Source organism: Mytilus californianus, unplaced genomic scaffold, assembly GCF_021869535.1.
Source record: "Mytilus californianus isolate M0D057914Y unplaced genomic scaffold, xbMytCali1.0.p SCAF_4, whole genome shotgun sequence".
Lineage (NCBI taxonomy): Eukaryota > Metazoa > Mollusca > Bivalvia > Mytilida > Mytilidae > Mytilus > Mytilus californianus.
Window position 1 is genome coordinate 118,129,468 of NW_026262690.1, and position 27,624 is coordinate 118,157,091.

Genomic DNA, 27,624 nt, shown 5'->3' on the forward strand with positions numbered 1-27,624 from the left:
TTACATAGTACAACAGATCACACAAACTACCAACACCCCGACTTCTCCAGAATGATACAAAAAACAACAACGCACGGTCAAGATAGCCGGGCTTTGTACAGGGACAAAATGTGGTAGGATATAAACAATATTTCATGCGTATGGTTTGTTATGTTTCAGCACGATATAAAAAATGTCCAGAGCCGTGTCTGCATTTGTCTCCGACATGATCACTAGAGCTAAGACTTGTCAATCAATAGTTGTTTCTTTGGTGTCCACTTGTCATTGCTACCCTAAGGTTGACTTGGACTTAGAAATAAGGTAATCTGGACTTCTCCAACAGTAAACACCCACAAGAGGCGTCCGGAAGTATAATTATGTAGTCACGTCTGGTATAATTGGGACATAAAAACCAGTGCATCGGAGTGACAAACTCTTTCACTTTACAAAATCCCCCAACAACTCGTAGGTTACCTGTTGCAAGGCTAAATTTTTCCCTCAACCAGTTTTCCTATTAGCGGCCTAGAAATTACCCGTCCTTCATCCCGGTCGACTTATTTTTCAGACCCTACCTTTTAAATTTCTGTTTCTATCCACCATACTTAATAATGATAAAATTGTTCTCAATCTGAATATGCATGAACTATTTGCGACTAGATGTTGAGCAATCAACAATCAATCAATGCACCAATTGTACATAAAAATTCACGACGACAAATATAGTACTATGTGCACTTATGTTTACTAACATCAAATTCATAAACAATGTTTAATTTTTATTTATTATCGGTCAACATATAAATAATATTTATATCTAGTAAATAAATGAAGCTGGACAAATGTTTTGCATAGTCACCTAAAATAGTTAAGTAGGTTTTTTAAGTTATTACTTATAAAAAAAGAATACTTCGGAACATTTCGGAAGAGACCTTATATCATCGTCTTAGTACAGAACCCACAGACAAACAAGGATATGTATTCAGTATAGCACTATATTGAAAGTGGTAATGGAGAAAAAGATTAACTGGTGTCAAAAATTAAGTTGCAATGTAGCATTAATTAGTAAATATAGTATGTTCTACACTAAATCATTTATTTACCGTGTTGCCGATATATATCCTGCTATATTTACATCGTACTTATTACACTCTCCAAGACTATGAGATGAGACACCAGACAACCGTTTTCTCGATTATTACTTTTCACAATTATGACATTTTTGTTTAGATTTCATCAGCTTTTCATTCACTTAAAAGTCAAATTGTAATTGTAAACAAAGCAGAACAGTATAAATAAGGAACAATTTCTTAGTGTCTTATCATGGACGATCGGAATTTTGGTTAAAAATATGCGAATTTTAAAGATTATTGTGATGATTGATGGGGTCTTACAATATAGGTGTGATGAATGGTATTCTTGTCATACTAACAAACAGGATATGTGTATGTTATGAAGAATGTAGGAGAGAAACAGGAAAAGTACACATTTGTGCAAAACATTCACAACAGTCATAGCAGATACACATACGACAGAATGGTTGATAATTACAAGGCGTTTAAAAATACCATTGAGAGTTCGTTATATGATTTATGATTAACAAGGAAGCAGATTTTTCAATTTGACGCTCGTAATAATAGTGTTATTAGACGAGTTTTTCTTTTTCTTTAAGGCATAGCTGATAAGAATATGTTCCATTTGAAATGTAACTTGATAGAGCAATACAAGGGTAATAGGAATTCGTTCTAGCTTAACTCTAAGAAAAGTCAGGAAAGATGCATCTAAAAACGCGTTGATCCTTTATCAAAAAAATAACTTTCAATGGTAAAGTTAGATGCAGTGTAATTGACCTGAAGTTCTAATATTATGCAAAATAAGACAAATCATAAAATGCACCAAAATATGGAATATCATTGCAGTTTTTATATAAACGTCATGTATGGCAAGCAGTCGGCACCGTGTTGCCTGAATATATTTGTCACTTGCACCGAACTCCAGGATGTTTTTGTCTTTGGTCAGTAGCTTTACAACAAAACACTACATCGTTAAGGTCACAAAGTTTGAAAATTTTGAAACATATTGCTAACATGATCGTTCGAAAGTCGATTTTGATTTCCCGCCATTAACATAGGATTGTCAGGCAAAGACTTTTGTAGATTGGTATATATAGAGCCTTGGGTGTGTTCGTCTGGTGGTTCTATTTTTGTGTGTGCTGTAAATGTGTCATCACTGCTAATATCACCGTCTTTATTATCACTCTGTGGAGATCCTTGATTTGATTCCTGACTGCTTTGCGAACAATGCGGATCACTGAAAAAAGAAAACAAAGTTAACCTAATTTCTACCATGAATGTACTATTGACAATAGAATCAAAGCGAAAATTCAAACAACAGTTGGGTTCAATTTAGAACATTTTTCCTTTCACTTATTGAATGCATTGCTACTAATTTTTCAGTTTAATCGTAGCATCATTACGAAATGAGATATAAGAAACTACTACCTCTTCCGGAACAACCGAGTTCAACCCATTGTTTTAGTCTAGTTGCTCAACCTTTAAGATTCTGTATGGTGTGATTAATGAATTATTTTTCTTTTTGCAAATGTTAGTCCATCTTAAAACTTATGATTTTGTTCACCCTCTTGGTATCTTCTTACTCTTTTAATGACAATCTTACAAAATATGTATCATCAGTGACGCTAATCTACAGTCAATACAACTACTAGAACAACCTTGACTTACAAAAGAGGGACGAAAGATACCAGAGGGACAGTCAAACTCATAGATCGAAAGCAAACTGACAACGCCATGGCCAAAAATAAAAAGACAAACACACAAATAATAGTACAGATGACACAACATAGAAAACCAAAGACTAAGCAACACGAACCCCACCAAAAACTGGGGGTGATCTAAGGTGCTCCAGCAGTGCTATTGCAGGAATGTCCAGTTAACGTGGTTAAATGTAAAAATTTCAACATTCCGACTGTCTGAATCTAGAAAGTTATCGGATATATATCGGCGAGACAGCAATCCTTGTAATTTGTTATGCTTTTCAATTGTCTTGTTAGTGTCGAGCTTTATGATAGTAGCATTAACTTTATGATGAAATACTATGCCATAAACAACCTTACTGGACAAAAGGGATACAGCGTCATGTATCATTAATATGTCAAAACTTTACCATATCAATCACAAATAAACACAATCTGATTAAAATCAAGATCCTTGGTCCACGCTTACAAGGATCTGGTAATGCTTCTTTCTACTTTCGGTTTTAAAAATCTTTCGGGATCTTCTGGTTTTGTCGTAATGATACACATTCAAAATTTGTAGGCTGGATTTTCATTGGCTGGTGTGAAATTAACAGAACAGAAAGTTGAACGGAGTGATGTCAGATCCTTGTAAACAAAGCGTTGACACATGACCTGTATTTTAATCAGATTGAAAACATGTAATAAGATTTATCACAGGAATACCTGGTTACATAAAAAGTGGTATTTCACAGTGCTTTTTGGTAGTATCATTTATAAAGCAATCAAATCATTTAAATGTAAACCTGTTTTTTACTCAGCCGCGTGTTTTTGACCTGTTCACGATATTTTTGTATGAAATATATGAGTTCATGAGTTGTGATATCAGCAGACTTCATCTTTGAGCTGGATTTCAACAACTGTAAGCATTTCATGAATTGTATTTCTTGTACCTCCGTCTCCTGGACTTATTTTGTTGGTTTTCTATGAACCCTTTTGTTATTGCAGTAATTGAAATAAAGGGGGAGGGTTGGGTACTAAAAAACGGATTCTTCAAGACGCAGGGGAGTGATACGAATTTAGTCGCGGATTAGGAATGATGTAATAAAGGCAAATCCACATGGGACCGGAAGTCTTTCTTAAATTATTTGTATATAGTTTTCACGTGACAGTTAAAGATTAACAAAATTTATGAATAATTGGTTGATACATGTACATGCACATTTTGTTTCACTAAGGAAACAGTTCATATTGATTAGTACTATTTTGAGACAAAAATAGATAATGAGAAAATGAAAATTGTATCAAAAGTAAAGAAAAAAAATGGGTTAAATATTTTGATTGATGCTTTGAATGTGAGACGAAAACAGTATTAGAATTATACTCACACCCAACTTGATGATAAACAGCATTACATAATGTGATTAGGATAGTCTTAAAGTGCTGTAACTTAAAAGTGCAGCGGAATGAGAGTGAATCTTATGTAATGGTATTTACATGTTACACAAACATTCAACAAGATTATACACATATTTATCTTATTTATTTATCTAAAACCGATGACATTTTAGCTATCTAACTTCACATTTATACCTTCATTATATATGTATTCAATTTCAAAATAATTATTTTCAATTCTAATTATTCTATTTCAATAATTAAGTAAAATTAAATAATTAGGTGTAGTGACCCTTATTAAAATGAATAAATGTTTATTTGTTTCTCTTATATTTATCAGAGACATATATACTAAATTATATTATATGTCTCTGTATTTATTCATATAATTTTTGTCACCTATCTAAAATGATTTTACATTTTTATTCAAACTTTTATTTTTTCTTTACCATTTTTTTTTTATATATAATTGGTATTTATTGAAAAATTGTTGTTATCAAAAGCAAAAATTATAATAAAGAGTTTAAAACTTTTTTAAAATAATTTTAAGACGACCTTTGAACTTTCCCAATCTGTATATATATATATATATAAATATTAAAATGAAGTGATCACGTATATAATTGTAGATCACCATGTGCACTTTTTGAACTGAAAAAAAATATACATTTATTAAAAAAAATATTGCAACAAGTTGAATTTAAATCGTTTAACCGTTTGTACTCAAATTTTTCGTTAGTAAAGAAACATGTGCATGTATATGTGTCAAATACAAAAAATAATTGAAAAGCATAGAAGACATCCATATTTCTTGGGTGTTATTATCTAATATTTGAAAAATATTTTCCCCGTAAACAATTGCGTTTCTAAAAAGTGCCATTTTTCACGGATATTTGTAGTACAATACACTGAACTAAACTATAATTAAAGGTGATCTCGGAGGCAGGTGACCGCCAGACAATTGTTCGAAGGACTGTCTCAAATTTCACTTACAAAATTAAATGTTTGTTTAATTTTAACTTGACAATGGGTTGACACTATATATTATTTCAAACCAGTCATTATACAGAAAATCCGTAGAAGTCGATACAAAACTTGAAAAATATTTTATTTCAATGAAGTGTTCTCAAATACAACTAACACATGATTATGTAAAATTTAATTGGCGTGTATCATCTCATTATAGCGTAAATAAAGAATTCTGTGTTTCTGCCAACAAAAACAAGCCGGTATCGCTAGAACGTTAATGTAATCTGACACCGCCTCCCTCTCGTATCAATTTACATCAACAAAACAGGCGATAAACTAGACTCCATCTTGGAACTTGAGACAAAGAATATGAAACTATATCTTAGTAACATTACACTGTAAATATATGAAAGTTTTAAACTTACCGATCACCTCTGTCTTTAGTTTCTGATGCCCTATCCCTTTGTCGTCGGTTTTTGAACCAATTACTAACTTGTGTTGTTGTTAATCCCGTCCCTTCGGCCAACTCTCTCTTTTCTCGAGGTGATGGGTATGGATTATGAGCATACCACTCCCTAAGAACAGTTCTAGATTTTTCTTTGAAACAATAACTGGTTTCTTCCCCGTCCCATATTGTTCTAGGAAGTGGGAATTTCCTTCTCACACGGTATTTTCCAACAGCGCCTAAAGGTCTACCTCTTAACTTTTCCGCTTCAATATAATGTGCTTTGAGCCATAATGCCTGCAACTTTGGATGATTGTGAGGTGAAAAATTGTTACTTTCCATAATTTTATAAAGTTCTTTGAAGTTTCCTCTGTGGAAGGCCACCACTGCCTTGGCTTTCAGCACACTTTCATTTTTATGTAAATGTTCACAAGCAGGGAGTGACCATAAAAACCTAGCTAATCTGTCAATGTTTCCACCTTGTTGCAAAACTTCGCACACACACGCAACTTGTTCCTGTGTAAATCCAAAGGACGGAATCATTGCCCCGGGGGTAGGGGATCCGACCGATGACGTTGGTGGTTGGTCGTGTAACATTGAAAGATCTGGATGAAACGCAGGAACTCCGGAACTATTCCCAGGTGAACGGTAGTGCACTAAAAAGACACAAATTATAAAGGTGTTTTGATATTGTATACTTCAGTCTAATACACTTCATTACAGTATTATTTTTAAAGAGTGCGTTAATGGTTCATTGCCTATCTCTCATTGGTTGCTAGTGTCGACCTCGTGAATATATCGTTATTCATACGGTGGCCCGATTAAATTAGTCACTATAGCAACAACGTCAATCAGGAAACCTGATATCAGGGTAGGCGTATTCCAAACAGAACTACAGCATAGAAATTTGGCTACAGGTTTTTGCACAAATATAAATAAGACGAATAACCTCAGTTAAAATAAGTGAACGATTTATGTTTACTTTGAATTGTTCTACTGGAAATGTTCAATAGAACACTGTCCCTGTTTATAGTGTACCCTTAACCGTGAAATTAAACCTATAATCAAGATTAGACGAGGTCAGGTATATTCACCATCACGTAGTTTTGTAAATGAATAAATGTTTGAATACGTATTGTTAAATAAATGAAGAAGTTGTCCTTAAATTCATAATCAGACTGTCAATATTGGCAAATTCTGTTTACTTACGGAAGTGAAGAAACATGAAAAGGGTGAAATTGTTTACATTCAAAACTTTCTATCATATTTTCAATTGTTAAATAAATATATTTTGGCGAACTAGGCTTTTTAAATCTTTAAATTTTTGATTTTGAGTATTTTTAATTACTTTTTGTTATAAATAAATACCTGAATCAAAAATATCTAAAGAAGAGTCACTATATAAAGAATCCGTATCTCCTAAATCACAATCCTCCGAGGCCGTGAGGCCGAAATCAAACATATCCAAATCCATATTTATTCCATCAACTGACAAATGATGTTTTACATCATATCATATATGTAGATAATGTTTACTAACGGATGCAGGAAGCTTTGACCCCCGGGTATAAAGACACATCTCCAGATTGATACCAGCAGGAGTCTCAGTGTCAACATCAGTGACACGTTATTTGTACTGACATTCAACAATTCTTTAACACAGAGGGGTGTACATGTTTTATTTACTTTTTCTTACTGAGTTTAAGTTAAAAAATAAGATTTTAAATAAACTTTACCATTTAGGTATATAATGTTTGATAAAACAAAATCGTTCATGCTTGTAGCAAATAATAGATTGTTTCAAATTTTATATATATTTTATAATCCTGAACTCATTTATTTAAAAATATATAAAAACGAAAAACCTTCTTTTTATTGAAATATATATAAATATAACTCTTTAAAAATTTTTTGTCATTAAAAAGAGACTACATAAATTTAATTTCGGTCTAGAAAAATAACACTTCCATGTTTTTATCATTTAAAAGAATGATAAATATTTTTTAGACGGTTGTATTATAAATCCTTGATTAAAACTAAAATGTTTTGAAATTATAAAATTATAATTTTACAAACGCCCCGAGTTTGATATAAGTGGTAAGTACACAACACCTCGGTGTGAAATAAACGCGTTACTGTTCACAAGAAATGTGCAATTAGTATCAGATGTTAGGAGCATATGTTTCAGCTAATAAAGAGAAACACGACACCAATGTAACCTGATCTACACTCAGCTGGCAATACCATGTCCACTGCAATATTAATTTAGATAAACAATCCCGCACAAATTATTTATCATTCAATACACATTTGTTTTTCTGATAAAGGTCCATGGCATAATTTATAAATCAGGTTCATTTTTTTCTTGAATGTATTTACGAATATTTTTTTTCCGTTTGTTGATAAAAAAAAATATTTAATTAAAAAATTGTTATCCTTGAAATAAAACAAAATTTAGAAAAAATGTCAATCCAATTTATATATAATTTTATTCAGCACCCCTAGGTAAAATGAAAGTGTAATTATAATTTTCTGGATGAGTATGATCAGGTTATGATTAACTTGAAACTTTTGTCCGACAAAATGGTTACCTTAACAAAACCAACAGGAAGTCTTCATGGATCACTGCGCGCACACAAATATCAACAAATTTATAGCAGTTTATCCTCAAATAAATTAAATGGCATGAAAAGGCACGAATGTTTAAATTTAAATAATATCCTTGCTCTAACAATAGTTTAATTTGATATGCTGTATTTTTTCTGTTTCTTTTACGACTCTTTCAGTCAAATCACAAATTTTATGTGTTCCTACAGTACTCTTATGACATAAACAAACAAGACACTCGATATATATTAAAAAAATAATAAAACATTTTTTTTCGATGGAAATAAAAAATTTAACATATTTTAAATTTTCTCATATTTTATTTTCAAAGTAATTATTTTCATGTAGTATTCAAATCCTACAAGTATTATTTTATCTCTGTAACTTGAAAACATCTATAAAAGGACATTAAGTCAAATTTGATCCAAAGCAATAAAAGAAATTAACCGATTTAGAATGAAAAGATGATTTGTGTTTTTGGTGTTGATGACAAAAAGTCATTAAATATTTCTAAAAGCACCACAGAGTAAATTATATTGTTATTAGGGAGGATAGGTTTCTCAGTGGTAAGCTGATCGTCGTTTATTGTGTAAAGTGCATTACATTGAAGCTATTGTTTCCAGAAAACCGATACGGGCTGGTTAAACAACATATTGACTTAGGACCTAGGTATTATTGCCTTTTAAAAGACTAAAGTATTAATATGTAATATGATATCTATAGAAATCAATAGTAGCTTATTTCCGAATTAAAGATAATGATACAATCATCAATATTCAAGCAGCAAAACATCATCAAATTTTAATACTACTGAAAAATTTTATACAAAATGTCGACGAAATAGCCTGATAGAAAAGAGAACAATCTTGTTTGGGTCATCTGATAGATTATATTTCATCCTACTATCTGACTGATTTGTAATTATGACCAAGCTCTTAGATACTTCAATTTTAGACTCAATTTCTCTTGTAAATTATTACACTCGGACTGATAAGAAGCTGTAGAATTAAGTATTATCTAGACAGATATAAATTTAATAAAATCTCTTGACTGTAATCAGATAGTCTTGATAAAATAGTGTCTATTGCAGCATTCGGCCATTATTCTGAGTTATCTGTCATGCCAAAAACTAACTTAAAAGTCTCGAGGTAAATAATGCTTCGAATATTTTTTGGTTCTTATCTATATTGAATCTGGTCTAAGACATCGATGCGGGTTAATTTCAGTGAAATATCATTATTCGTTCTTCCTTGCTACTGAGGAAAGTTGAAAAAGAGTAATCAACTTCCACAAGGGATAAATCAAATATGTTTTTACAGAAAAAAGTTCCTATCATGATTAAAGAAAGGAGCTCTTCTCACCAACTGTCTTATTTAAAGGATAGAATACGTCAAATAACGAAAACGAAACGTTCAAAAGATTTGAAGCAAACAATTAAGCTAGCACTGCTTACCTCCCTTGCTATACTTAAATATTGCCAGTTTGGATTTTGATCTAATTAGTTGGGAGTAAACAAAAAAAAAATGGGTTTACTGGAACATATTCGTATTTACGACATATCAACTTTTATATAAGAAAATAATTAGATATCAAATAAAAAATAAAATACTTTAAAAGTATGTTCAAACAAAGTATTCAAAATAATCAAATACATGAGGACGAATGACAGCACAGGGGGTTGTTACAACTGACAGAACCCTCAGGCAAATAAAGACTGAATGGTAAAATAAAATTCTAAATAACACATTAGCGACAGAATGTATTACAAGAGGAACTGACAGTCCTATCCATGATCATGTGACCTCACGATAATCTGTCAAAGTCAAACCAGTGTGATTTGAGAAACCTCAATTATCGCTGTAATATATGACACTTTATTTCAACTAATATGGAACACAAAATCGAAAGAATAAATTAATGAAATTCGATAGCGTTTTAACTTAAATACTGTTTAATTTAAACCACTTCAATTATAGGGAAAATTTTACAGAAGCATTTGATTTTATTTACATAGAAAATTGACGCTATTTCTTAAGTCTTTAAATATGACTAGTGAAGGGAATAGTCTAAATATTGTAGAAATTGATACAAGGAGAAAGACGGCGAAAATTATACGGTTCCATTTAAATGAAGTCTTGTGTGGAGATGTATAATTAAAGTAATATCAGACGACGGAAGCCGTCATCAGAACCGGTGCTAGCACTGTTTACAATTCATCTTTCCAGGTTTTCACACTTCTATAGTGTTGATGAGAATGAGTGTTTTCTTTCAAACAGATCATAAGGATAGAATGTACCGAACGTTTACTTTCATCTTTTAATGAATGGATAATTTTTCTCACAGTTCATCATTTTACATAGAAATTGAAGAGAAATATAAACAAATCAGATCTGTGTTCATACCTCCGAATCTTTTTCTGATAGATAAAAAGAGGGGGTTCGGTATACATTGAGAAGTCTGTGTGGCCTGAATAATACCGAGAAGTAATCAAAATCTGTTTTGTAAATACGTATATTATTTTTGCATATCTCCTCAACAATTCCCCGTAATAAATGTACTAGTCGAACTTTTTCCGCTAATGACGCTCTTACATCTGTAAAATCAATCTGATTAACGCCTCTGTTGGTTCAGTGGAAACGCATAAGATTTCTTTCTTCCATCTATTTCATCCCTAACTGTATAGGAAGGTCAATATGTGATGACCAACATAGAAATATTGAATGCTAATATTTTCTAAATCATATAAACGCACCTTGAAATGAGGTTAATGTTAATTTTTATCGTTCTAGCATTTAATTTAAACGCACTTGTAAATTATGTCCGCATTTCATGACATTTAGAAAAAAAAAATTCTGTTTGTTTCGTATATGTCTTCAAATTTTGTACAACGGCAGCTTGTTTTAATTTCTTCGCCAAAGTTTTTTCCTGGTTAAACTATAAAATCCGTTGCAACTATAAATGTCAAAAATTATTATAAAAAAATAAAAAACACAGCTACTGTCACTGAGAAAGAAAAGAGAAAATGAAAAGAACCAACAAGAAGAAAAGTATTAAATCCTATCTTAGTGCATTTTCGTAACTATAAGTAAGGGAGACAACTATCCACCAGATTGGACCGTAAGATACACTACCAGATGTTGTTGTGGGGTCTCAGTATAAAAGAAGTCAGGTCATCCTTTTGATACATAAGTTTGCCCCTCTTTCATGCCTATCAAAAATAGCAAAGCACATTGTTTACCCCCCCCCCTTTTCAAAAAAAAAAAAAAACAAAAAAAATATAGTTAGACGAAGAAAAAGATTGGAAACAGTAGAAAACGATTACCAAAATAGGCAATCCACGTTATTTGGATTTTGATGGATTGTGGTATTATTGGTAATCATACAACATCAACCTATTTCTATAAAGTTAACGAATAGCAGGAAATATATGTGTAAAACATCAATCAGACAGCAATCCAAAAACCCATTCAAACCATTAAAGATATTCAGTACACTCTGTAATTATTAACTCTTCGTACATGATTAAAATAATTAATACTGCTGTTTGCCAGGAACGTTTACTTTTGTGACATTTGCATAAAAGACTACATGGCCCCTTTTTAATTTCATTTGATTCTATAAAACAACTACCCCCAAGAACCAAGTTTTACTTTAGTATAAATAAAATGAGTTTCAAAGCATTTCAAAATTTACAAACGTTCTCCTAAGAGCGACAAAAGTTTGCAACCAAAACAAACTATAACTCATATACGAGTTGTTTTGGATGGTTTTACCTTAAAATTCTTATAGTTATTGTATACAAACCATGATTGTTTTCGTAAATGGAAGTCAATTAGAATTAAATATATTTATAATAATCCGGCTTTGATTTTGTTTCCCCACGTTTTCCTTTTTTAATATACAAATATGTATAGAACTAAACTATCATTCTGAAATAAGGGGTTCTATTGATAGGTCAGAAATAGAAAAAAAATATGTTTCTAAAAATCTATAATGAAATTTACAAGGACCCTCCATTCAACAATTTAACTGTTTAAGGTCATGCGCTTTTTCTCACCATGCCGGATATTTTCTCACCATGCCGGATATTTTCTCACCATGCCAGATATTTTCTCAACCATGCCGGATATTTTCTCACCATGCCAGATATTTTTCTCACCATGCCGGATATTTTCTCACCCTTATACAGATAAGTTTTTCAATTGCAACGCTTAAAATCAGTCTTCAAGTTTGCATGAATTTAAAACTGTAAGGATCAAGGAAAACTTGACATAAATATAATAAAGGGACAAATCGTCTTTCCTTGTTGCACCTTATAATTTAATTTCCACTAACCAATTACAGGATACATATTCCCCCTTTGAAATTAAAGGATTGAACCCCAAATTTGTGGTTAGCTTAAATAATTTGAACAGACGTTATTTTCCATTTTCAGATACAAAAATATATATTATATAAAACTATCAGAATTTACGAAAAAAAGGGTTAAGTTGATTCTTTTCAATGGTCACTTAGTCACTTAGTTTAACAATATTTGATTTGCTCATATACAAATTGGATAAGTCGTTAATATATATATATATCTAATTATAGTTGCTGTCAAAATGAGTAAACGGCGAATTTGGCAAGTTACAACCACACCATAACAAACAAAAAAATAAATACTTTAAAAAAAATATGATTTATACATATTTCCCTGCAGTGTAGTACTATACTTGATAATCAGAAGCAAGAAGAGGACGATGCATGGTTTCAAATATTTTGTTGTTTCCGTAGATCTTTTTTTTCTAAATTTGTCTATATTTGGGATGAGCGAGCTAGTCATATGCTGTGGTTGTTGAAAGGAATAATCGTTATAATGGCCTTCAAAGGTCTACTAGTGATTATTGAGTTATTGCCGTATTTCATTTATTTCGTATCTTCATAAAAGTGCATTCGTTGAAAAAAACGAAAACAAGTAAGCACTTCGATACCTCTTGTTTTCAAAGTGTTTTCTTTTTAAAATAACAATAAAACAAATGTGTATCTTCTTGTATCATCTGTATTGTAAACTTTGTACGTAGTAGTATAATATAAACAAAGAGACAAACTATTTCAAACTTTGTCCGGGGTTTATCAGTTTAGTTTTCAACGAAAGCATGTCCTAAGATTTCCCTAAGTCATATTTGAGTCTCAAGTGGTGTGTTAAAAGTGTCTCAAATTAGGATATTTAAAAAAATTAATCCTGAGGCTAGGACATAAAAATACATATCTTAATTAATTTTAAATCATTTTCTTGATAATATGTGTAAAACATTATATTGCGCTTCATTTTTTATCAAGTGTTTTTTTCAGCCTGTTCATGCTTTTACCGTATTATTAGATTGGATATTGCATTGAAAATATGACATTATTCCAGTTAACTGCGACACTTTCTGATATATCAGTGCATTCGCCGTTAAATTTATTCCGAGGAAATTATTTTGCAAGGCATACCTGTCTGTAACTGAATTCATCTAACTGTACAACATCGACGGAGGATATTTTAGCGAACAAAATCGGAAATGTTAGCGCCAACTTATAGCCACATTTAGCGCAAGATTTTAACCATTCTTATTATAAACTAAAATTTAATAAAAATAAAAATAAAGAGATGTGGTACGATTGCCGTTGAGACATCTATCCACCTGCCTGTTTTAGCGAAAGAAAAAGGAATTTTCAATTATTTTAAGATATGTTTCAAAAGTGGGGCGAAAGATACCAAAGTGATAGTCAAGATCATAAGCCGAAAACAAACTGACAATGCTATGGAAAAAAAACGAAAAATGACGAAAAGACAAACAACATTACACAAAATACATCCACCAAAAACCGGATGATGAAATTCGGGGAGGGTAAGCAGATTCTGCACCACATGTGGCACCCGTCGTGTTCCTTTTTTACAATTGCTACATGAATATATATATATATATATAAACAAGTCTAAGTTGAAAACAACGTTCAAACCTATGATTGCGTTGGATAAAAACCGCAATTTTTATACGTGTGCATGCAAACAAATTTCTTGGTAGAGGGGTCTAAATACAGCACAAACAACATTTTCCAAAAGACCAAAAAAGTGAAAAAGTATATTTTAACAAAACGCATTTGACTAACAGGTCGAACAACAAATGTTCTTAAACCCTGCTGACTGCCATTGGCGATTGCCAAATAAACGGATCACCGATGTAATAAATGGATCTTAATTAAGAATTTAATATTAAACAGAAAACAATACACTTGCGGAAAAGATGATATACCGCAAACAAAAGGTGCAAAGGTTTTTGTACACCATATCCGGATTTCGACAATTAATGTCTCTTCAGTGATGTTAGGAATCGAAACGGTATTTGGAAAGCCATACAATTTACCTCAATTATATATATATATACAGTTTCATTAATGAATCCTCATTTTTAATCCGAAAAGCCTCGAAATCTTTTTATACATAACTTTTCCTTGTTTAATAAATACACCAAAAAGAAAACTTCAGAAATCGTTTTATATAATAAATATCCTACCACTCAAGTTTAATATTAATTAAATAGATATAAGACAAATAACTGTGTTTTTGTTTTTATTTTGCATTATAGTATCGTCGATTTCATCATGTATACTATTATTATTCTTACAATAATGAAAATGTATTATTACTGTAGAAAAAGAAATAAATTATAATATATTTATCTGTAAGAAATTACCGACAGTCCAAAAACAATCCCGATAAGCTTTCAATTTAGTACAATTTTCGCTAACATGCACTCTAAGACGTGGTTCTATGATGTTCCTCTGATAGTCCTTAAGACTGCCATAAGGTAACATATCAATGAACATGTTTTAGGATCAGACCCCAGATTTTTGATATTTAGATAAAATATTATTTCAAAATCAAACTCAGTTGCACTATTGGGGTTTAATTGTCAAAAGACCAATTAATTTTTATGAAAATCCAGACTGTCCTCAGACTATCCCCTTCATCAATATGTTGTCTCATGCACAGATACTTATCTGCATACACGTGTTAAGAGATAAGTTGTTTTTAAAATCTTAATATCGATAATTGATAGGACATTTTTTAAGGTAATTGAGTGCATAAACAAAATATTAAATAGAAATAACATATATAGTTTTGAATGCCTCCGTGTAGGTTTATTTTTAAAATAGGTGTTTCAGCCAAAAAAAAAATGTTCGAAACTAGTTGAAACTTTGATGAAATGTAAAAGAAATAGCCAATTAAATGAAATTCAGTATTTCGATGGCCTCCGTGTTGATTTTTTTTTAAATAGGGGTTTCAACTTAATAAAATCTTGTTCAAAACTAGTTGACGATTGCAAGAAATGTAAAACGGTTGCAATAGCCCAATTAAATGAAACTGAGAATTTCGAATGCCGAAATGTACTACATATGTTTAGTTTGGTTGATTGGTTGATTGTTGGTTGATTGGTTGATTGTTGGTTGCTTCAAGTCGCATTGGCACAATAATAAAATTGAGAATGGAAATTGGGAATATGTCAAAGAGACAACAACCCGACCAAAGACCAGATAACAGCAGAAGGCCACCAATAGCTATGTTGAGACAAACTATGTTCTTTAAGCTTGGTCTCCCGCCACTTACGTTAAAAAACACATATCACTTTACCCTCTTTTAAACACACGGAAATGCACATGAAAACATATCCTGATCGTTAATATTGCAGATGTTACCATATTGGAAAAAAAAAAACGTTATTATCAAACTTGAGATGTATATGTAAAATAACCTTTCTCATATTACAAATCATTGGGAAATCAATGTTAAGTGTGAAATATAATGTAATGGTGAAGAGAGGGTTTATGTTTGAGAAAACTAATAAATTCCCGCCATTGAGAAGTCGGTATTGTAATACGAACGATTACCATTAGTCATGTAAATGCTTAATTACTGTCATTTTAATTATTATCAATATTTGCAAATATGAAAATAATGATATGAATTATAAAAAACAAACAAAAAAAGTCCACTTTAATTACTGTCAGCTATCTGCCTCATAGACCTGTTTTATCGTCGATCAATACTTCTAGACGTCAAAGGTCAACAGGAAATTGCTCAGTAGATAAAACTCCCCAAACACGTACTTTAAAAATTATTCTGGGCAGAGTAAAGATGGACTTATGCAATAATTAGAACTTTTGAAATCATATGGTTTCGGAATCAAACACCGAATTGACCGAAAAATGAAATGAGAAACTTAAAATACGCAATCTTGAATGACATATTTTATAACAATCATGGCGATTATGACTTATATCAATAACATTATCTCTTTAACATATATTGAATTGAAATATTTAATGGGATGATTGCCGTGTCTGTTTAGATTTTTATCAAATAATATAGGGTTGAATAAGGTTACATTTGTATTCTGTATAGTACATGTAAGTAGGCTTATCTGGGTGTATTATATGTTTTAACCATCACAAAAAAACTGCATTAAAATACCCTTGCAATGACAGGCGTGAAAAACCACAGGGGATAAGTTATTCTCGTCATATACTGGCATGGCTTTTCATTTCGACACATTCAATACTATGCACTTTTATATGTAACGTAAGCATAATTTGAAGAAAGATAGAATTTGGAACCAATTATATTTTTATCATTTGAGGGATTCTTTAAAAACTCATACTTTTAAGAATGCATTCATGAATTTGGAAAACCAAATATATTACAACAGACGGTAATTTCGCGAAAAATGTTACGAAATCGGAGAGTTTATATTGGATACTTGAAAAAATAATTACATATAGTCTATTTTGTACTTAGGCATTTTACTTAATTGATAAAAAAAGACTGCAAACGTTTGTCATATCCGTCCGGACCGATTTCGAAACAATGCGTGTTATCGAGACGTTATAATTAGGAAAACAGATACTAAAATTAAGGAATAATAATATGGGTCTTAATATATTAATTACAAGACCCATGTTCGTTCAATATGATATTTTACTTGGGACTATTTCCACTCAATATCCGCAATAACCCATTAGATCAGAATGAACTTGACATTTTTATATTGCATACATGTAAATGACAGGCATATATGAAAACTTAAGATAGCCCGGACTAAACATAAAAAAGAGGGTCATATCAAATAGCGAAATGTATTCTCGAAAATTTTGATTGATTTATTTTTTTTTTTATTTACACCGACTTTTCACTCAAAAATATACGTGTATGTTTACCAATTTTTAGCAATTAGGGAGAGGGGTTGTATAGGGTGTTCCCTTTAAACCTACTTCCACTTTTAGATGCTAACAGGAGTTTAGGCTCTAGTCTACTATTTTTTAAATACGTACAAACAAGTCCCAGAAATTGACGTATTTTGTTTATTGCAGACGATTAAAAATCAAACACCGATTAATATCCTACATACATCCACCGAGTTCAACCGATGTTTGCCGATTGTGTTTCAAACATATATTACACAGATGCTTTTAATTCATAACAGAAAACCAATTTATCATTAATTCAAATCAATATCAATAAAGTTTCGAACAAATAAAACTACCATATATAATGTAAATTAAAATTAAAAAAATATGCATAATTGAAATCTTTCAAATCTTGGACTGAATTCTAGTATAAAAACTGTTTCATTAGTCTAAGATCCTCTGCAAGTAAAGGTGCATTAAACAGATATTCTCTAATCATTTTCAATTATCCAAAAGTAAACTTTCAAATTATTCAATTTATAACCAATAATTGCAATCCGTGATATTCTCTTTGATTGAGATTATCATGCATTAGAGTGAGATGAATTCCAAGGATACCTCTTATTTGGTCCTTAAACACAATCTATAGGCGCATATACCGAGCAGTATTTTTTATGTATATAGATATATTTAGGAGACCTTTCAAATACTGAAATTTAATTCATTTACAAGTTTGTCTCAAAATTTGGGAATAATTAGGAATTTCTACTATTCAAAATTCTTAAATTTATTTTATTTACAACAGTTTGTCTCAAAATTTGGGAATATTTATGAATTTCTACTATATAAATTCGCTTTGAGCTTATTTTTAATCTTTTTTGAAAGGGAACGGAGTTGATATACATAACTACATTAACTATGATTTTCAAGCTGAGGATGAAGTAAATTATTTTGTTAATAGCCCTAAATTGTTAACTAAGTAGTCGTCAGATTTAGAGACTTTATTCATAGCATGATGATTGAATCCTATCTATAGAATTACAACTTATTTCTACAAATAGATATAAGAAGATGTGGTATGAGTGCCAATGAGACAACTCTCCATCCAAGTCAAAATTTATAAAAGTAAACGCCTGTTACACTTTTTCATGGATATTTTAATGTCATCTATGAGAACCTATACTCCCTCAGATTTTTATATATTTGTAAGTAAATGATAACGATCATAATTCGACATGATCTGAACAGTAAAGCTACATGCACGAACAATAAACTTCCATGGTTATAAGTTTTTAAAGATTTAGATGTGAACGTCACATGCCAGATTTAAAAAAAAAATGTAATCTCGTAATATACTTATTTCATCACAAAAAACAAGGATATGATCTGAAAACCATATCCGAACATTTCATGTTACTGTTTGAATGCAGTAATCCAATTTAATCTATCACGCAAATTATGTTAAAAATGGGCGAACGTGCAACAGTCATTTAAAAATTGCAGCACAATGAACTAATCTGATAGAAGAAAACAAAGTAACCCTCCTATCGAAAATTTGGTATACTGTATCGTCCTTTCCTAAGACACATCATACAGTTGAACTATATATTGACGAGATTATGTCTGTCGCGTGACAGTCAAAAGTTAACGATATAATTTCTAAAAGACAAAATGGAAATAAACATGATTAGTGTCAATTTTCGTGATATCACCAGCTAAATATTTCGATTGCATACATTTTTTGATTGGAAGATAATTTTTTTACCTTCGCTAGACAATATATAGGTACTAATTTTGATGGTATCAAAAGACCACCCCGCAATTCCAATTAAAAGTACATAATTACATAATGACAACAGAAAATAAAAATAGAAGTTCACTAGAAGAATCTGGTACTTTAATGTATAATCAAATATTCAAATATATTTGAAGTTCTTATAAAAAACAACCAAAAAGCTGATTTATGTTGACCTCTCAATGTTATTTTTTTGTTATATTGGTAGGTTGCTGTGCTATTTATTCATAAGCGTTCAAAAACAGGTTTTAGCACTGGACTTTATTATCTGGACAGTTTTCGAATAAATTTAACTATCAACAATTTGGTAACAATATAAAAATAAGAAGATGTGGTACGATTGCCAATGAGACAACTCTACACCAAAGACCAAATGACATAAAAGTTAACAAGTATAGGCCACCGTACAGCCATCGACAATGAGCAAAACCCATACCGCATAGTCAGCTATAAAAGGCCCCGAAATGACAAATGTAAAACAATTCAAACGAGAAAACTAAGGACCTAAATGACAATGACTGAGATATGCCTCCACTCAATAGTTTACTGTCATTCTATGTTTTTTATTTATATACAAAGAAATGGAATGGAAGGATCTGTACAATATATGATAAATAACGTGATAGTCGAGGATGTATTTACCAAAAATTAAAAAAAAAAAAAAAAACATGGCTACACTGCGGATTTTTTTTTTCTGAAAACTTTGATACATCATGTTAATAATTCAACTCTATCAAATGTATAATATTTATTGCAATATATGCTTATGAATTATATATACAAAAAACAGGAAAATAGATTATTAACTGATTATCAAAAGGAAATTTTCTAAACATAAAATTTTATTTTTTTTCTGAGAAAAAGGTTAATGATATTTAACTTAAAGATAACTATTATACATAATTTATTTTAAGAATGACACGTTTTAGCTTTTGAATCTCAAAAGAAGTTGTTCAGGAAAGTTCAAGTTTAATATAGTTTATTTTTATGTCGTGCTGTGTTTTGCTTTTTGTTTATAAGTTTATAAGTAAATTAACAACACATGATGACCTTTAAGTATTTTAAAGAATGAAAATAAATCTAGGAGCATCAATATTTAGTACCTCTCAAATCTCAAAAGGATTGTTGTAATCAATGGATCACGACTTATATAATAACTAGGAATAAAATTTTGTGAAAACAACAAACTGATAGACTCGGTCAATCCAACAACAAAACCAAACAAATACCACCCAAAACTTTATCATTGACGCACCCAATCTCATCCGATTCCGAGGATTTTCATTCCCAAAATTTGTCTGTTCTATATCAGGATTTATAAGATACTAGTAAACTGAATATCGACAGTACCATTATATTAAAACTACAAAAAAAAATATATAAGAACTACTACAACAAGGTCAGCGCAATTTCTGGTGGATTATTTCTAAGCAGTTAGGGAGAATCATCGATTCAGTATTTCAGTACAATAAATGGGTGATTTTCACCCTCCCATACACATCTCTGGTACCCATACCGGAGTTAAAAAAAACTAGAATGGGTACTTTGGGGGCCTCGGTTGGTCGAAGTGGCTCCCGACTTTGACCAGGAGATCTCTTCGGTTTATCTGTTCCCGCCAATTGCCCGGTGGTTCTCTCCGAGTACTTCGGCTTCCTCCACCATAATAACAGACTTCCCGGTGTCCTAGCACTCCCGTGGTGTTCGGTTGGGGATTTGTCCTTGGTGGTGGGTTTATCATATGTTAGTGACACATCTCCATTAATCATGGTTTAATTAAGTGTTCATGGATACCACTGTACCCTCGCAGCATTCGAGGGGAGCTCCGAATAACGGAGGTATCAACCCGAACATACATTATAACCAGTGCTTGTGTATAATACTTAATACTGATTTTTTTATTAAAAATTTTGTAGCTTACAAATTTTATATTATTTTGGCTTCAGCAAAGGTTAAAGTTTACTTTATAAATCTGACATCAGACAATTAAGGTTTTCCTGTAAAGGACATATTTTGTTTCGATGCTTTGTAAGTCTCGAGCAAGTTATCAAAAATACATGTGTTGAGCACTTGTAAAGAAATTGGTATCAGACATTCATAGTATTATTATTATATATTTTTACGTCATATAGAAGAAATATGTGAGTTACACCAGAACTGTTTTAAAAATTGACAGTTCCAAACTGTGCCACATTGAAAAACTGACAGTGCCGAACGGAGCCATATAACCTGGCTATAGTAGTAATATAAAGAAAAGACGCGTTTCCTTAGAATATCAAATATTCAGATGATTGACAATTAATCTCGATCTAACCAGACATTTTCATCAATTGATATAAATATTTTATATTCTTCTTTATCAATGGTCTCGTACACGGACGATAAAGATAAAGAAAACACGTGCACTTTCCCGAAGAGAACAACCAGTTCAAGTTTCGTACTAATACTTCATTTCAACTTCTCAGTAAACCCCTAAGTAACTTCAAATTGCGCATGACATTTTTGTTCCTGTGAAATATTGTTGCCCGAAACACACACAGCCTCTCAAAGGTTTATGATTAATCACCTAAAGTAAGTAAGAAAATAAGCACATAGAATTTATGATAACATTAAAATTGTTATTGTTCTAAGATTTGAGTTACTTTATCCAAAATATATCATGGTATATTGAGTTTCATGATATTGAAGATATAAAAAAAAGAAGATGTGGTATGAAGAGTTTATTAGTAACCTACCCGAAAATGAAAAAAAAAGACTCAGTTATTCTTCTTTGAAATGCTAGAATGCTTTGGTCACATAGAATGGAAATTATAAAAGTTGTAGGATGTTATTTTGGAGTAAAATTGAGCTTTTAATATTTCCTCACAGTTTCTGTGAAATGAACAAACAAAAGAATTTTAAAGTAAAAGGTGTCAGATATGACAACAGTTTAGTGTTGCTCGAAACTCGTAAATCCATTTTGAATATATAAAGCAAGAGAACAAAACCTGAGGGAATAAATAAACTAAAAATTCGGAGCGAGACGTGTTGCATCGACAGAGTAAGTTCTACCACATATACGCATGAGTATATCTGTCAAAAGTATAACAATATGGAATTTGAGGCAATCGGTAAATTTACTAATCAGCTGGCTGTTCTGGTGTCTTACGATCGAAGATCGCGAAAACAAATCGCTCGCACAAGAATCAAGACACATCAGATCTGTCAACTTATTCATGACAGTGGCCGTACAACTAACGTATCGTTTTATATGTCGTTTTTTCTCACAACCCTACTGAAAGATAACCCTGTTCATTAAGTCAGTATAATGTGAACATGTACGCGCAAACTTGCATGCAAATGGGCATCCAATTGATTTTAAATATAATAGATACAAGAACAATATCCTTACTTAATATGCCATTTAGAAAAAAAATGTTCATTGTCCATATAATTATGATATTGTTATTCAAATGTGTGATTGTTGTACAACGCTGTTTTCATAGTTAATTTGAACAAAATCTGATTCTGTAAGACTTATTAAGAACTTGTCTCAAGACGTACACTTGAGGCGAGCACATTTTCGATAATTTTATTTTCAATATTTTCGACCTTACTATATTAAAAAAAAGCTTAAAACAAGAAAATGTTTAATCATAAAGACAATTTTACCAAAAAATCTTGCTCAGTAACAAAAGCCTTTGTAAGGGCTTCCAAACATTTTTCTGATATTCATCAGATATTAAATCAATTGAATGTAATAAAAAAAAGTTTGAGATAAAACAGGAGGAATTTAAACTTGTATACAAAGAATGTCTAGAATATCACACATGAACAAAGTGGATAACAATGAATATGTTGTTTGATACAGTTTGGTTTTTTTGTGTTCGTGTTTTACATTTCTGCATCATTTTCACTTTATGAAAAGAAATTGATATTCAAAATAAGCTCCAGAATGTTTTTGTAAGGATTTTCATCTTACGTAATGCGTTTTTATGCCGACTAATTTATCACGCATGATTTCTGAGTTTATGGTATTGGTTTCTTTCTGGTAATATAGTCTTTAGATTAGTATATACCATCTGAAACAAGAGCTGCGTGAAGCTAGGGCGCACTGAAAAATAGTTAGTCACGCTTTTTCTACTTTGTTCAAGTTGATAATTGACACTCTGTTGTGAGAAAGAAACACATTATGTATTTTCACATTGGCTTCCAATTGAAAGATGGAAATCATATTATTCCGGAGAAGAAATTTGATTCCTTTAGGCTTTTGGGAAAATGAATTAATGTGTATTTATGAAATTCTATACCCCACAGACGAACACTAATGAAGTAACATTTTTATTGAAACAATAATTAAAACATCTGAAGTTGTGTGACTAAAGCTATATAATACTAGGTTATATTACCCGTCAGGGCAGCCACGAGTTTGAAACATTACACTGTAATTATATTGTGCAGGTGTAGCAAAATTTTCCTCAGTTTGCTGGACAAAGCAATTCAAATGTACATGGAACTATACATAAGTAAATATCGAGTTGTGTGGTCCTAATCGAAGAAAGTCAAACATCATATCGATTGAAACTCTGATAAGTCAATAATGATTTCTAAGCCTGGTAAAAAACTTAATAAACTTTAAACCCAAATCTTGCGTGCATTTATTTACAGATCAATATTTGCAGTATAAGGTATTCTGACATTTTTTTTTCCATTATCGAGTTACGCAGATATACCAGGCGGAAAAGAGATACGAAAATTAATACAATTGTTTATGAAGATATATTGATTGATAGGTGGACGTCATTGGTACGTACTATCACTGCGGCCATAATTGACAGTCATTTACATATTTCTATTTTATTCCCTAACCTGTCATTTAGCTGTAATTTGGTGAAAAGCTTGATTTGAATAATGACTCATAAACCGGGTATTATAAATTTAATTGCTGGTTATCATTTTTGACAAACTACACACCATCTTTGCAATAAAACGTGGGGAGTCCGTCATTGCTGCATAGTAAAGGTGTGAAAATATAGAAATAAAATTGTTGAACATTTGAACCTGCATTAATAATATGCATGTACACTGTCTTTTCTTTTCTTTTCTTTTAATGCATATTTTATTCCAGAATGAAAATGACCTTTGCATTATTTACGCAACTAAGTGAATTAAATTAGTTGTAGGGTATATATATGAGACAGGATCGCAGACAGCAACCAAAAGGTATATAAAAAAAAACAAAAAACAAATGATAGCTAGAGGTCAATATACGGTCTTCAAGAATAGGAAGATAGACGTCTAAACCATATGTCAAGTTCTTAATTTTCCAAGTCTAAAAAGGTCGCGAATTAAGCTGCAATCAACTTGCACTAAATTCTTCAACTCATTAAAACATCATATTAGATATGACAAAAGTGGTACCGTATACAAATGAAATTAGCTTGCAATATATATCTTACCTCAGACCAAGGAAAAACACATTTGAATGAAAAAATAAATAAATATCATACATGTATTACCTGTTTACAAAATATCAATTGTTATAATGAATAAAAGAAAAGAAAAACTGCTCCTTTCCCTCGTTCCATGGTAAGGCATCTGAAGGTTGGTGCATATAAATAGAATCTTTCCAATACAATTTTTTGAAAACAAAATATACAGAATAAAATCTTACTGTTTTATTATGATTTTTTGTTAAATTCAAACGGTTATGTATTCAAAACAAAAACCCCGATAATATATACGAAACAAATAAATAAAATAGATTTTACTTAAATAAAAAAAATAAATTGATAGCTTTAAAAGTTTTGGTTTCTTATCCTCACCATTTATAATCTGAGATCTAAGTTTTTTTTTTATAAAGAATGCAATGAGGTCTTTATGTATTTATATACACATCATGTGATGTCACTAGATTCAAATATTCACCACATGACGGGTGCCACATGTAGAGAAGGATCTGCTTAATTCCTGAGCACCTGAAATCACCGCCGGATTTTATTGGGTTTGTGATGCTAATGCAATCCTTTTTCTATGTTGTATTTTGTGGACTGTTGTTTGTCTTTTGATCGTTTTTCGTCTTTTGCCATTGCGTGGTCTTGGACATATGAGTTTGATATCCGTTTGATATCTTCTAACCCTTTTCTTCGACATTGTTCATATATTCTTTATTTTTTTGCAATCGACTTTTAGGGGGATATTCTTCAGCACTCTGTACAGTGGCAGGATACTTTAGCTATAGAATAAAACCGTGTCGGGTGTTCAGTTGTTTTTTTTGCTATATTTGTTTGAGATATTTCTAACCAATCAATTTCTCAATTATAGACAATTTATTTTTTATACGACCAAAATAGTGCCAGAACAACAAAAACCGGAAAAGAAAATCACCCGATAGAACCAAAATTTCCAAAACCAGGTAAGAAAAATATATATACATACAACAAAATCATGTTATTTAAATAAATAGCAACTATGCTAAGGTATTGCCAATATACTGATCAGAAGTGTTATAGGGTATATATCCTGTTCCCCATGCACCGCGTATCAAAGGAAAAATTAATGGACCCTTTTACACTGAATGCCTTTACTTTTGTAATCCTACTTAATCAAATATTCTTTTTGTCTAGTTTTCGTTATATTTTGATAAATACTTTTGAAATTTATTAATGTCGATAACATGCAGAAAATAATACAAACTATAATTATATCTTATACGTGTTCCACTGTAAACGTTTCGTTTGTTAAATACACAGCGTTTAAAAATACCATTGGAATTTTAATCATGGCTTTGTTGTTTTTTTAGACTTATGTTTATTATAAATTGGAATTTCCTTATTATTTTAAATAAAATCTTACTGTTAAATTGAAAAGTTACGAGACTTAAGATCAAGATATATTGATCTTTAATGAGCTAATGAATTGTTAATGCTATTTTAAAGTTTGGTACACAATACAGAATAATTTATTAGGTGTACTCTTACACTGCCATTCCCAACTTGAAAGTGGTCACTTTTGAAATGAAATAAAGATGGACGACTGATACTTTTTCACAAATTCTATAATGAAATTCCTAAGAGAAATTTACACAAATGAAAAACATTCATCAATATCACGAAAACCTCGCAATTATATGTATCTCTAAAAATCAAAGATTTTTTTTTTGGTTTTCTGTTTTAAGAAACAAAGCTATGTATTCATTATTGAAATGATATATATGTAAGGTTTGAATTGATTACTTTTTTTCATCTATTTATATCTTTATAGTTGTATTGTTCACGCTTGATATGAATACTTGAGGTTTGGTCTGCACTAGTCAAACCTTGATACAAAATCAAGTAAAATATACCAAGTGATCATGCACTTAAGGAAAAATAATACCATAGATAGAAGAAAAAAGACGGAGAGAGAAATATATTGTCCAAAAACATCAATGATGCTTTAGTCATCAAAAGAAAAAGATAATAAGGTTTTTTCAATGATGTTTGGACTGTGTTTCCATATATTGTTAAAAGCAGCAAGTTTCTTGAGGTAACCTACAATTCAATTATTTAACTTTTAGTTTGAATGTTGAATATATATTTTATTCGAATACTTGTTTGATGGGGATAAATTTGAGATGGGCATGTGTATCATTATAAGATTAACTATCAAACACTGGACGCTGAAAGCATGCAACATTGTTCCATCCATGAAATATAGAATGGAAAACAATAGTGGCGTTTATCTAAATCTAAAAAATAAGATGACACCAAAGAGGTTCACCGGAGTAGAAACAAAGAAAACATTTAACAGAGGAATTAAACGCATTTCCCGGGAGTTATTAACCAATATTCGCTCACAAACTTTACAAACAAGTTTTTCGGACTTCAAAAAATTAATTTATTTCGTTTTATTTTTCAACAATCTTAAATATTTTTAATATGTATCAAAAGATTAGGAGACCATTTGTCCGCTTCGTCCTTTTGGGGTGTCTGTTATATATTATCATTCTGTTTGCTATAAATCTAGCCTCTTCAGTGCTTTTTTTGTTGGCGCCTGTATAGTTTGCAGATTATACCTTTTCGAAAGCTCTCTTCCTTTATCGACGATCATATGACAATCGAACATATCGTTTTCCACAGACATCTGTTTAGACGTTAATGACGACTAGTTAAATGTGCATCTGCTGCTTTTTGCATTGTTAAAATTTATTTTATTTGTTTCCTTTAATGAAACAAATCAGCGTATATTGCAGATATGAAATGTATCAAATTTCTCATCGAACGGAGAAATATGACAAATTTTATTTTATGGCATTTAATCCTTCCTATTAGATACGCACTGATGCTGAAACATATCTGTAGACAATAAATTGTTTCGTGCATCACGGGAAAAAGGTATTATTAATAAAAAGAAAAAACCAAGCTGTTTATATGTGCATATTTTCAAAGAATATTAGTTATATAACTTCACAATGTCATCATTCATATACGATTATATAACAATAAAAACCTACTG

The 27,624-nt window shown here is 31.0% G+C and overlaps 1 protein-coding gene across 1 annotated transcript in view; it reads right to left on the bottom strand.

Moving 5' to 3' along the window:
* Window positions 1-742: 742 nt before the first annotated feature.
* Window positions 743-27,624, bottom strand: part of LOC127739257 (homeobox protein six1-like) — a 36,236-nt gene continuing 9,354 nt past the window's right edge. Inside the window, exons 2-3 of the mRNA XM_052250879.1 lie at window positions 5,521-6,196; window positions 743-2,286 (exon numbers count right to left, since the gene is read on the bottom strand). Of these exons, the coding sequence (XP_052106839.1) occupies window positions 2,028-2,286; window positions 5,521-6,196 (935 nt within the window). The 3' untranslated portion in view covers window positions 743-2,027. The remainder of the gene's footprint in view (window positions 2,287-5,520; window positions 6,197-27,624) is intronic.